This window comes from Equus asinus, chromosome 23, assembly GCF_041296235.1.
Source record: "Equus asinus isolate D_3611 breed Donkey chromosome 23, EquAss-T2T_v2, whole genome shotgun sequence".
Lineage (NCBI taxonomy): Eukaryota > Metazoa > Chordata > Mammalia > Perissodactyla > Equidae > Equus > Equus asinus.
In genome coordinates this window covers 63563326-63576109 of record NC_091812.1, presented here as the reverse complement: position 1 = coordinate 63576109, position 12784 = coordinate 63563326, and the positions used below count along the sequence as shown (strand labels likewise).

The window sequence follows — 12784 nt, the reverse complement described above, 5'->3', positions numbered from 1 at the left end:
CTGACAAATTCATTGGTGTAATAATTTGGAGAGAGTTTAAAAATAAGAAAACATTCTTTTGCACAGCAAAGGAAAACATCAAGAAATGAAAAGGCAACTTACTGAATAGGAGAACATATTTGCGAATCATATATTTGATAAGGGGTTAATATCCAAAATATATAAACAACTCATACAACTCAGTAGCAAAAAAAACTCCAATCTGATTAAAAAATGGGAGAAGGATCTGAATAAACATTTTTATAAAGAAGACATACAGATGGCCAACAGGTACATGAAAAGCTGCTCAACAACGCTAATCATCATGGAAATGCAAACCAAAACCACAATGAGATATTGTGGTTCTTAGAATGGCTATTATCAAAGAAAAGAAATGACAAGTGTTGGTGGAGAAAAGAGAACACTTGTGCACTGTTGGTAGGAATGTAAATTGGTGCAGCCACTATGGAAAACCATATGGAGGTTCCTCAAAAAATTAAAAGAAGAAATTCCAGCAATTCCACTTCATGGTATTTATTGGAAGGAAATGAAGACACTAGCTCGAAAAGATATATGCACCCCCATGTTCCTTGCAGCATTATTTATATAGCCAAGATGTGGAAACAACCTAAGTGTCCACTGATGGATGAATGGATAAAGAAGATATGAGATCTATCTATCTATCTATCTGTCTATACACATACACACACTGGAATATTATTCAGCCATATAAAAGAAGGAAATCTTGCCATTTGCAACAATATGGATGGTCCTTGAGGGTATTATGCTAAATGAAATAAGTCAGAGGGAGGCAAATACCATATACTCTCACTTATATGTGGAATCTTAAAAAACAGAAAAAGAGCTCATAGATACAGAGAACAGATTGGTGGTTGCCAGAGAGGGGGTTGAGGGTTGGGTGAAATGGGTGAAGGGGGTCAAAAGGTACAATCTTCCAGTTATAAAATAAGTCATGGAGATGTAATGTATAGCACGGAGACTATAGTTAGTAATACTGTATCACATACTTAAAAGTTGCTAAGAGAGTACATCTTAAAAGTTCTCATCACAAGAAAAAGAATTTTGTAACTATGTATGGTGATGATTGTTAATTAGACTTATTGTGGTGATCACTTATACAAATATAGAATCATTATGTTGTACACCTGAAACCAATGTAATGTTATATGTCACTTATGCCTCAATAAAAAATAAAAGTAAATTAGAAAACATTGCTAGTTTGAAGGTAATGCCATTATATTTGTAGAAAAATTACTCAAATTGATGACATTAAAATTTATCAGGTCATTTTTATTGGAACCTTTCTTAATTGCTTTAGGGTAAAATTGGGAGAACGGTTGAAATAAATAGAAATTAGTTTGAATTTGAAAATGACTTACAATTATGTTTATTTGTATAGAAATTATCCGAGTTGGTGACATGAAGCATATTCATCAGATTGAGCTCATCCCTCATGGCCAGATGGTTGCAGTGATCTCAGGGAGACGTCACCATGTGCAACTGTTTCCTATGTCAGCTTTGGATGGACGAAAGACTGATGTTCACAAGCTGGTAGAAACCAAAGGGTGCCAGACCATGACTTCTGGAACAGTGTGCCAAGGAGCCCATACATGCCTCTGTGTAGCTCGGAAAAGCCATGTCTTCTGTTATGAGCTGTTTCAAAGCAAGAAAATTTCTCACAGAAAATTTAAAGAGCTCCAAACGCCAACCAATGTCCAGTGGATGGCCATCTTCGGTGAACAGCTTTGTATAGGATTCCAGTCAGGATTCCTGAGATATCCTTTGAAGAGAGAAGGAATCCCATACAGGATGCTCCACTCACACGACCCTACACTGTCGTTTATTGCACGTCAACCAGTGGATGCTCTCTGTGCAATTGAGATCTCCAGTATTGAATATCTGTTATGTTTTAAGAGCATTGGAATTTACACTGACAGCAGGGGCCTCAGGTCCAGGCCAGCTGAACTGATGTGGCCAGCAACTCCAACGTACTGCCGTAAGGCTATCTTACAATTTGTTCCCTTGTCTTTCCGCATCTTTCCTGCCTTTTTATTACAACTCTACATCCTAGGTCGAAATATTGTTAATGACAGCTTTTATTTTTTAAAACAATATCACTGAAGATTTTTCTTGTCTGTCTTTTTAAGTAGAATAGCCCTAATGAAGTTATATCTAAGTAATACATTTGAAATAACTTAGCCTGTAATTTTTACTATATTCATAGGACAATTTACCATGAATATATTCTTAATCCCAGTTGTTGCTTTTTATAAGCTCCTAAATATGTACCTTCAGGGTCACTGGAAATACATTACACATAAGCATTAACAGACCATAAGAAATAGTTACTAAGTACATTATTTTTTGCTTTTAAGGTTTAGCTTATGTAAAGTATACACATAATGTCCCTAAATTATTTTAGCCTAGTTCATATTTTATTGATGTAGGCCATCATTTTATAAATTAAATATAGCCCTTTTTATTCGCTTAGAGAATAGTAATTGAGTACTTAATACAAGCAACTTACTAGGCTAAGGGTTAAGGGCACAATATTAAACACGGTAAGATGGACATAGTCTGCGTCCTCATGAAGATTACAGTCATGAGACGAGAGTGATAATTAAGCAAGTGCTGTGATGGGGAAGTGCAGGATTCTACGGGAGAACCCAGGATGGATACTTAATCTAACCTGGGGGGGTGGGGGGAAGGCCGGCTAAAAATATGAAAGTGTTTTTTTCTTTCAGCACTTTAAAAATGTCATTCTGTTGTCTTCTGACTTCATTTCTTCTGATGAGAAATCAACCATTTTTATTGCCGTTCTCTGGTCTTTTCATTTTGGCTGCTTTTAAGATTTTCTGTCTTTGGTTTTCAGCAATTTGACTATGACGTGCTTAGATGTGCTTTTCTTTGTATATATTTTGCTTGGGGTTTTCAGAACTTTTTGGATCTGAAGATTTATATCTTTCATAAATTTTAGAAAAATTTTTAGGCATTATCTTTTCAAAAATTTTTCTAACCTATTTTGTTTCCTCTCAGGATCCAATTACATGTATACTAGGCTCCTTGGTATTGTTCCACAGGTCATGGAGGCTCTGTTTTGTTTTGATTTTTTAATCTTTTTTTCTTTCTGTGCTCCAGTTTGGATAATTTTTGACTCCATTTTCATTTTCACTGATCTTTTTTCCCTACTTTATCCAGAAATTGTTAAGCATTTCAGGTATTATATTTTTCTGTTCTATAATTTCAATTATTTTTTTGAAATTTCCACTTATTCACTGAAATTCCCCTATCTGCTGATTTGTTTATATTTTTCACAATTTATCATAATTATTTAAAATTATTCCAACATTGGGCTCATCTGTGGGTCTGCTTCTGTTGACTATTTTTTTTCTGGAATAAGGATCTTATTTTCCTGCTTTTTCATGTCTTATTATTTTTTATCCTCTGCTCAACATTATGAATGCTATGACAGAGATGCTGGATTATATCATATCTTACTCTACAGAGTGTTGTGTGCTTTGTTCTGGGAGGTAATTAATCTAGTGATGGATTATCAGAGTTTTGCTGAGGCTTGGATTCAGATTTTGCTAGGGTGTGCCTATTTTTGCTTTTGTTTTAGCACTTATTCCTAAAGAATGGCCTTTCTGGAGTCTCAACAGGCTCTGTCTGAGCCAGACATCTAACATCTTTCCAGCACCATCCTGCCTATGAAATTTCTGTCCATCTTTCAGTGCCCTGAGCAGGTCTCGTGGAGTCTTGCTCTGTCCGTGTTCACCTTTGGACTTGGCCAGGGACCTTGGAAGAACTGCCACACAGATTTCTGGGGCATCTTTTTATGGCCCTTTATTCTTGGTACTCTGCCTTTGAAATTCCGGATACATTAGAATCTGTTTCCTCTGCCTGGCAAAACTTCTACTGTCCACTTGGGCTCCATTTTCCTGCACAGCAATTTGGAAATTGCCCTTAGGCAAAAAGCTAGGGGAACGTGGAACCCATCTCCTGTCTCTCCCTTCTTTTATGGATGGCAGTCCTGTGCTATTTGTATCCAATACCTGAAAACAGTTACTTCATATATTTTGTCCAGTTTTATAGTTATTAACGGTGGGAGGGTAAGTCAAATACCAGCTACTCTGTCATAACTGGAACAGGCCATCCATGCCGGATTTTAGGAGGAGCTATAATAATTTGAGACTGTTTCAGGCATAGAGTTCAAGATGAGAGTTCAAGAGATGGGGCTGGAGGGGTTCTCATGAGCTGGATCACAGGTTTTATGCAAAGATTGACATAGTTTGATTTGCATTTCAGAGAAATCTCTAGGCTCCAATGGTGAGATTAAAGATAGTGTGAGGTGAGACTGGAGGTCAAGAAACCAATTATGAGGGGCTGGCCCCGTGGCCGAGTGGTTAAGTTCGCGCGCTCCGCTGCAGGCGGCCCAGTGTTTCGTTGGTTCGAATCCTGGGCGCGGACATGGCACTGCTCATCAAACCACGCTGAGGCAGCGTCCCACATGCCACAACTAGAAGGACCCACAACAAATAATATACAACTATGTACTGGGGGGCTTTGGGGAGAAAAAGGAAAAAAAATAAAATCTTTTAAAAAAAAGAAACCAATTATGAGGTTGTTGTAGAAACTGTGGATTAAAATTATGATGATAGAGGCAGTTTGGATGGAGAGGAGAGGATCCGAGGGATACTGAGGTGATATAATTGACAAAACTTCACACTTGATTGAAAGTGGAAACTGAGAGGCAAGAGAATCAGAAATGACTCTCAAATTTCCTACTTGAGCAAATGAGTGGATGCCACTGATATTTACTGAGATAATAAAACACGAGATGGGGCAGACTCAGATGGGCAGGGGAGGAAGAGTTATGATAATCTAACTTTTTTCTTCTCTTTTTGGTTTTTTGAGGAAGATTAGCCCTGAGCTAACTACTGCCAATCCTCCTCTTTTATTCTGAGGAAGACTGGCCCTGAGCTAACATCCATGCCCATCTTCCTCTACTTTATTCGTGGAACACCTACCACAGCATGGCTTGCCAAGGGGTGCCATGTCCGCGCCCGGGATCCAAACTGGCAAACCCCAGGCTGCTGAGAAGTGGAATGTGTGAATTTAACCGCTGCGCCACTGGGCCGGCCCCATAACTTTTTTCTTTTTTGTTGCATTGTTGAAGTATTTTAAATCAAATCCCAGACATTATTGTCATTCCACCTCTACACGATTTAGCTTGCACCTTGAAAAATATGGACATTTTTTTCACAAAACCACATTGCTATCACCACCCATGATGCTATTATCATCAAATCACCAATGATTTTTTTTTTTTTTTTTTTTTTTTTTGCTGAGGAAGATTCACCTTGAGCTAACATCTGTGCCAATTTTCCTCTATGTTGTATGTGGGTTGCTGCCACAGCATGGCCAGCTGCTGACAAGTGGTGTAGGTCCACCTTGGGAATCAAACCCGGGCTGCCATAGGGGAGAATGCTGAACTTAACCACTAGGCCCCAGGGCTGGCCCCCTCAATGATTCTTATCATCCAACATACAGTCCATATTCAAATATCTCTGATTATCACAAAGATGTCTCTTTTCATAGTAGTATTTCTTGGAATCAGAATCCAAAGAAGGTCCAAAGAACAACATGCAAATAACACATTGCATGTTGTTATTCTCTCTTAAATATCTTCTAATCTTGAGTGGTCTTCCACACCATTGATTTGTTATCCTGTAGGATGTTCCACAATCTGGATCTGTTTCCTCATGCTTTCTAACTTCTTCCTCTACACCCTGAATTTCCTATGGCTGAAAAGGCACTCTAAAGGCTTTTAGTAAGAATCCTTCATAAATAGTGCTCTGTATGTCATACTGAAGCAGATCAGGGCCCATGACGTCTGGTCATCCCACTTGTGCTAAAATCGATGACTAGTTTCTGGTGTTGTTAGCTTGATTTCTTGGACATGCTGAGTTTATACTGCCAGTGGGAGAGTAAAGAGAATGAGAAGAGAAGCGGGCATAGATCAGAGAACCAAGAAATGCAATTATTAGAGGGATGGTCACAGAGGAAACTGAGAAGGAGAATTCCAGGAGGTAAGTTCCCTGAACGGTCAATGAGACAAAGATTGAAACGTGCCGGTTGGTTTTAGCAACAACTGATGGTTGATGACTTGTAGTGAGAGCAGTTTTAGTAGAGGGTTTACGGCACAAGGGAGATTGGCATGGACTGAGGTGTGAGTAGGCCTGAGAGTGGAGGACACGGACGGCAGATAACACTTGCAAGGGTTTGGCTATAAGAAAAAGCAAAGAGATGGCACAACAGGAGCATGGGAAGAGTTGTTGTTTATACTGAGGCTGTTCTAATGGCGAGACATATTCATGTTGAGAGGTGAATATTTAGGATCCATAAGAGTTTACTATTAACAAAGTAGAAAGTTCCAAAAATCTTACTAGCCGGAAGTTTTCAATGCTTTGTTCATTAATTTCACTCTCCACATATACTTTTCTAACCTTATACCATACTCTTGTCGTGAGCTGAACTAGTTTAGGAGCCACAGATTTTGAAATGTTATGACGTTACTTAATAAAGCTGCTGTTAGATGAGAGTGTTAGAAAGCTTTTTGCCAGAATTTTACTATATGTGTTGCACTCTATCATTTGACCCATGTGCATCATTTACTTAGATTGTTTTTGTTTATTTAAACCCTGTCTATTTAAAAAAATACTTTGAGTCAGCTACTATGTGATAATAAGAATATTACAATGGGATTCTTCTAGGTTTCCAATCTGATGTGTTTATCAAAATGCATTTGGGCCTAGCACGTATAATTAACCATGAATACTCCATTTATATAACATTTTTGAAATGACAATTTTAGAAATGGAGGACAGAGGCTAGGGAAGGAGGGAGAGGCAGGAAGGAGGGGTTGGGATTCTAAAAGGGCACCCTGGGGGATCCTGTAGTGTTGGAACTATTCTGTATCTTGACTGTGGTGGTGGATACATGAACCGATACAGCTGATAAAACTGTACAGACTTTACACACACACACACGAGTGCTAGTAAAACTGGAGAATCTGCCTAAGATGGGTAGGTCAACTCTATCAATGTCAGTATCCTAGTTTTGCAAAATGTTATGTTGGGGGAAAGTGGACAGAGTGTACAAGAGATGTTTCTGTATTATCTCTTACAACTGCGTGTGAATCTATAATTATCTTAACAAAAATTCCAATTAAAAAATGAATCATGAAGCCCACGCTTGCTGTCCTCCTGCCCTCCTTCCAGGTTACAATGCCCCATATCTCTCAGTGTACAGTGAAAATGCAGTGGACATCTTTGACGTGAACTCCACGGAATGGATCCAGACCGTCCCCCTCAAGAAGGTGATTGTACATTGAGATCATGTGACTAATGAATTACTGGCTGAAAATGGAAACAGGAAGGTTCAGTGTGCATTTACTGTACCTGCTAATTTGGAGGCTTAACTAAGAGTAAAAAAAAAAAAAAACACCAAAAGTTGAACTGGTTAATTTTGTTACTACAACGGGAGCTATTTTGTGATATTTAGTTGCATTCTATAAAGTAGGATTGTCATGATATAAATAAATGTACTATTTATTCATATAAATGATATATTTACTTACATCATGCAATATAGATGTTACTTCCCACATTCAGTTTAGTTACTTTTATTTATTACTAATTTTCACTTAATAGTATAATTTTGCATCCAGTGAAGGAAAATTTTACAGGCAAAAAAAGATGAAAAAGTGTATGACCAAAGTTGTCTTTCAGATTCTCAACGAGGATTTCACAGATTCACAGTAAAATAAAAATTTTGTATCTCTACTACAAATAATTTAAAACATACGTAAAAATCGAAAAGTAAAAAACTGCCATTTTGTTGAGAGAAGACCACTGAAGATTTAAGAATAATTAAATTTGGGGAATAGCATGAACCATCGAAAAGGAGTTTATGTAGGAAAAGGATGAAGGAAGTAGTCACAATTGTCTGCGAGATCTTGCCCTACTTTAAACAATATCAGAGTGGGAAAAGCTTTTGTGAAGACAACTCCACTACAGAAAACAATAAGATACACTTTCCCAGCTTTCAAAATGCGAACCAGTCACATTTACTGTCAGATAAAATGAATTCACAAGCAGAAGAGTCTTCTCAGGATAACCTTTTAGTTACTAATGGTTTTTTTAAAGTTAATTTAAAAATTAAATATATTTCTACTTAGTTATTTCCGATTTTATTAACCTATGATGTTCATGTTTATGAAATTTTATCAATATGAGTTTGTAACACCATCCATTCCCTTTGATTGATGTTTTTCTAGCTGGTTTTTTTTTTTTTTGAGACTATTTTATCTTGAAGGGTGAGTTTAAATAGAATATCTGAATAATTAATGCTTTATATATAAGCAAATAGCCTTATAACAATTTTTTTAAGTATTTGTTGAAATGGTAATCTTCTTTTTTATTATTTTAGGTTCGACCCTTGAATAGTGAAGGATCCCTAAATATTTTACATTTGGAGACAATTAGATTAATATATTTCAAAAATAAGATGACAAGTAAGAAAAGACTTCTTCTTCTTAGTAGAACTGTTTCTATGAAACCATGTCTCTAGCTGACTGCCCAAGGTCACAGAGCTAGCCAGTAGAGAGGAGCTGCCCTTGATGTCTGCGTTCTCCACTCACAGTGGCTCGATGCACTCATGGCAAAAAGTAGTTCTCACTCATCCTAGCGTAGCTGCACAGATAACAACATGTCCTTCTGGCACACTCCAGTCATTTTTCAGCAGGACTCATCTAGGCGTGGTCGGACACAAGCAGCTGGAAGCGCTGATCACCATTTCTAATGCTCACTGTGAAAACTCATTCCCTTCCCAGCAGGCTCTGGGCCTGGAAGTGCACCAGGCTGCAGTGGGCCAGCTGAAAGCAGAACGTTAGCCCACCTCGCAGCCTTACTTCAACTTCTCCCACCTACGTTTTCAGACTCTAGCAGATTGGCAGCGTGAGAAAAGCCACATGGACTCATCTCCCTCTTTTTTCTTATTTTGTTTACAGGATGGAATACCTAGTGTAGCTCAGTATTAGTTTGCTAGGGCTGCCATAACACAGGACCACACCTGGAGGCCAGGTGTCCGAGATCAAGGTGTCAGCAGGGTTTGCTCCTTTAGAGCGCTGTGAGCGAGAACCTGTCCCGGGCCTCGCTCCTAGCTTCAGGCGATTTGCCAGCAATCTGCGAGTTCTTTGGCTTGTGGATAAATCACCCCTGATCTCTACCTTCATCTTCACATGGCATTCTCCCTGTGTATGTGTGTGTCCAAATTTCCCCTTTTTATAAGGACACAATCATATTGGATTAGGGCCCATCCCAATGACCTCAACTTAGTCACCTGTAAAGATCCTATTTCCAAATAAGGTCACATTTACAGGGTCTGGGGGTTAGGACTTCAGACCCTTTTGGGGGGGGGGACACAATTTAACCCATAACAAGCTGTCTCATTTTCTTTTTGAAGTCTAAGACAGTTTTGAGGGTTTCTGGGTGACAGTTCTACTTACTTCTAGATATTAAGAACTAAAACAGAGCGGGCCCTGGGCTCTGAGGAGTCCAAAGAAGAGTTGCCTCCTCCCCCAAGATCAGAAGAGGCAGTGAGGAGACTCTTACCCGGTGGAGGGGAGTTGGGCCCACCTCACCCCGCCCCTACGCTCCTCCACCTGCGTACAGTAGTCCTAACCGTTTACAGAAAGACTCGCCCTTCATGCTTCACCCTGCAGCATAACAGAAGACTCTAATGCCCTTAAGCCACAAAAATCTGGTAGGAGAAAACCGGTAGCATAGGAACGAGAGGGCAACTCAAAGAGGACAGACACCAAGGCAATTGGTCTCTCCCTCCGGTGCAATGATGTTGTTTTATAGATACACATCACGATAGATTTATTTTTAACTATTGCTTAAATTGAACATTACATTCTGTTCATCAGTGCTCTGTTTAGATTCTTGATAAATTTGCCGTATTCATCCACTTTTAACTTTTCAAAGTCGGAGCAGTATGGTATTTGTGCAGTTCATTAACGGTTGTGAGATTAATGTGAGAAAATGTGAGATTAACGGATGGGAGGCATTTTGACAGTTTAAAGAACACCATTTTTTTGTTTGTTTTAAAATACATATAGATGGAGATGAACTTGTATTTCCCGAATCAGATGATCGTCAGAAGCAAGCAAGTGTTCCCCCGCCTCGACAGCAAGCGGCGTTATTCCTTCCGCGTTCCCAAGGGGAAAGGGCTGCCGCCGAAGGCGCTGTGACCCCCGACCTGTCACAGGGGACCGGGAGGACCACTCGAGGACCACGTGATATTTGATGTAATATGGAAGAAAAAGAAATAAATCTCTGAAACTCAGCCAGAGACATCTGGTCACAGTGGTGTTATGTTCATTTCCCTGTGAAACTTTAAAGAGATTTTTATGTAATGAGTATGAATGGAGTGTCGATCCGTTTCCCCGTGAATGTGGCATAACTGAACTTCAGTATATAAACCTCCACATAACACGAATATAGAACAAACACACCATAATGTCTGTCCCCTAATCATTTTGTGAACAAATAAATAGTACCGCGCATGCGTGTGGATTGATTACTCTGACTCTGGGCGCACCTTCCTTTGACTTTAAGATAATTTTCATTAACAAACCATTACTTGGTGGCAATTTCTATAACTGAATAGGCAGAAAAATAGGCCGATCATCTTTGGATTACACATAAAAACATTTCTAAAACAGTGCAAATTAGTTTAGGAGAGCCATAATTGTATAAAAAATATATAATAGGGCAGAGATGCTTTGATGTCTGTGGCTGTTAAAGGCAATACGATTTCTATCAAAAGCTTTAAGATACTTAATTTTTTAAAAATCTGTAAGGAACCGAATAACTGAATATTCTCTTCACTCACCAAGCTTGTAATTGGACGTATTCTATCAGCTGCCCTTAAAAAAGTCACGAATACAATTTTGTCTTTATCTTTTAAAGTTGGTTGCAATAGTGTATTTGCTGATTAATATCTAAAGTAATAACTTGCAATGAAGTAATAATTTCCAGAGTGAAGCTGAAGGTTTTCTAATTTCAAGCATGAGGATTCATGAAGTATTTATCCAAGTTGATGGTCTTCTGTCCTTTGCCTTTCCCATCTTCAAAAAAGAAACAGCTAGAGATGGCAGCCCTGCCTGAGACTCACCTGTTCTCATGCCCCAGGACTGAAAAACGCCCATGTTTGCAGGCATGTATTTTACGTTGAGGTACTTCTATGAACATAATAACTAGTTCAGTTGCTTTTAAATTTTTCTATAAAAAATTCCTGCTTTTACCTTAATAAAAATATTAACATTAATAACTCAAAATTGTTTAATGTCTTATCTGTCAGAAAGTGTTTTATTTTGAGAGATTTCTGTGAAAGGGACAGCCAATCAAGATTTTATTTTAATACTAAATTCATGGTTATGTCTTAAATTAATAATAATGATAAATGAAATAACAAAATCTCTTAATTTTGAGTCTTATTCCTTTGGGGTGGGGACATTCAATGGAGAAGGATTTCCATGAAATCCTGCACCAGTAAAAGTGGTTCATCTGTTTTTTCCCACTAACTGGGACTTACTATGTGCATTTGATAATGCTAATGTTAGGGATTTCTGACCACATTAAAACCCCTGTGTATCAGGGTGGGAGGTTTTGTAGAGAGATTTCTGTAGACAGGCAGGGAAGGTAAGAAACTCCTTTGACTCTTCACAGCAAAGAAGGAAGTGAGGTGGTGTAGGACGTGGTGAGGAAGGGAGGGCCCTGTTCCCAGAGACACCCCCACCTCCCTCACCCCCTACCCCGCATGCCTTTCCGGCTGGTTTCATGGCTCTTTCCTTGGTGAGGTAGGGATGCAGCATTAGCGCCACCTGGGTAACTTAGTTATTATCTAGGGCAGTGGTCCTTAAAGTGTGGTCCTCTGACTAGCAGCATCAGCATCACCTGGAAATGCGTTAGCCAGCAAATCAGGAATGGTGGGTGGCAGCAATCCGTGTTTTCACAAGCCGGCCAGGACATTCTGATGCAGGTTTCAGTCTGTGAACCCCTGATCCAGGGGAACGGAGATATTATTTAGCGTGATATCAGCCTTTCTAGTAATTTAGGCCTGAGTTTAAGACAGACATTCTCAACTGGTTGCAATTTTGCCCCTCAGGGAGGGGGGTGCTACTGGCATCTAGAAGGCAGGGGCCAGGGGTGCTGCACAGGACAGGGCCCTCAGCAACAAAGAATCAAAGAATTCTCTAACCTAACATGTCAATATTGACGAGATTGAGAAACCCTGATGCAGAGTCATATGGGCCTAAGATAATTTATTTAGACTTTATCAGGTCTTGTGTAGGGGGAATTAGGTCTTATGACATTGTCCTTCTTTACAGTGAGTGATGCCTCATGCTGGGTACTAGTGTTTTAGAGCAATTAAAACCTTATCTAGGGAAATTCTTCTCTAGGGAAATTCACAAGGAGGGAAATTCACATCTAATCCCAGTGCCCTCGGGGAGGCCTCAGCTGTTTCTGGAAGCCCAGAACCTGGTCACCTGGCTGCTCTGACCTCACTTTCTGGTTGTTGGGGCTGCAAAAGTGGGTATTAGTACCACCTTAGGGCCGCTGGTGCCGTTGCAGGTACATAGGCTTCTCTGGCTCTTCTGATGATAATGACATATCAATGATGACTGATGAGTAACACCTAACCCCTATAGACTCCA

At 39.3% G+C, this 12784-nt stretch overlaps 1 protein-coding gene across 3 annotated transcripts in view; it reads left to right on the top strand.

Moving 5' to 3' along the window:
• LOC106839745 (serine/threonine-protein kinase MRCK alpha-like) overlaps positions 1-11307 on the top strand; it is a 48214-nt gene extending 36907 nt beyond the window's left edge. For all 3 annotated transcript variants that reach the window (XM_070495668.1, XM_070495667.1, XM_044756976.2), the window contains 3 exons: positions 1400-1996; positions 7281-7378; positions 10184-11307. Coding sequence is in view for 2 of the 3 variants with exons in the window: in XM_070495667.1 (XP_070351768.1) it covers positions 1400-1996; positions 7281-7378; positions 10184-10315 (827 nt within the window). In the remaining variant the exon portion in view is untranslated. The remainder of the gene's footprint in view (positions 1-1399; positions 1997-7280; positions 7379-10183) is intronic.
• The last annotated feature ends 1477 nt before the right edge of the window (positions 11308-12784 follow it).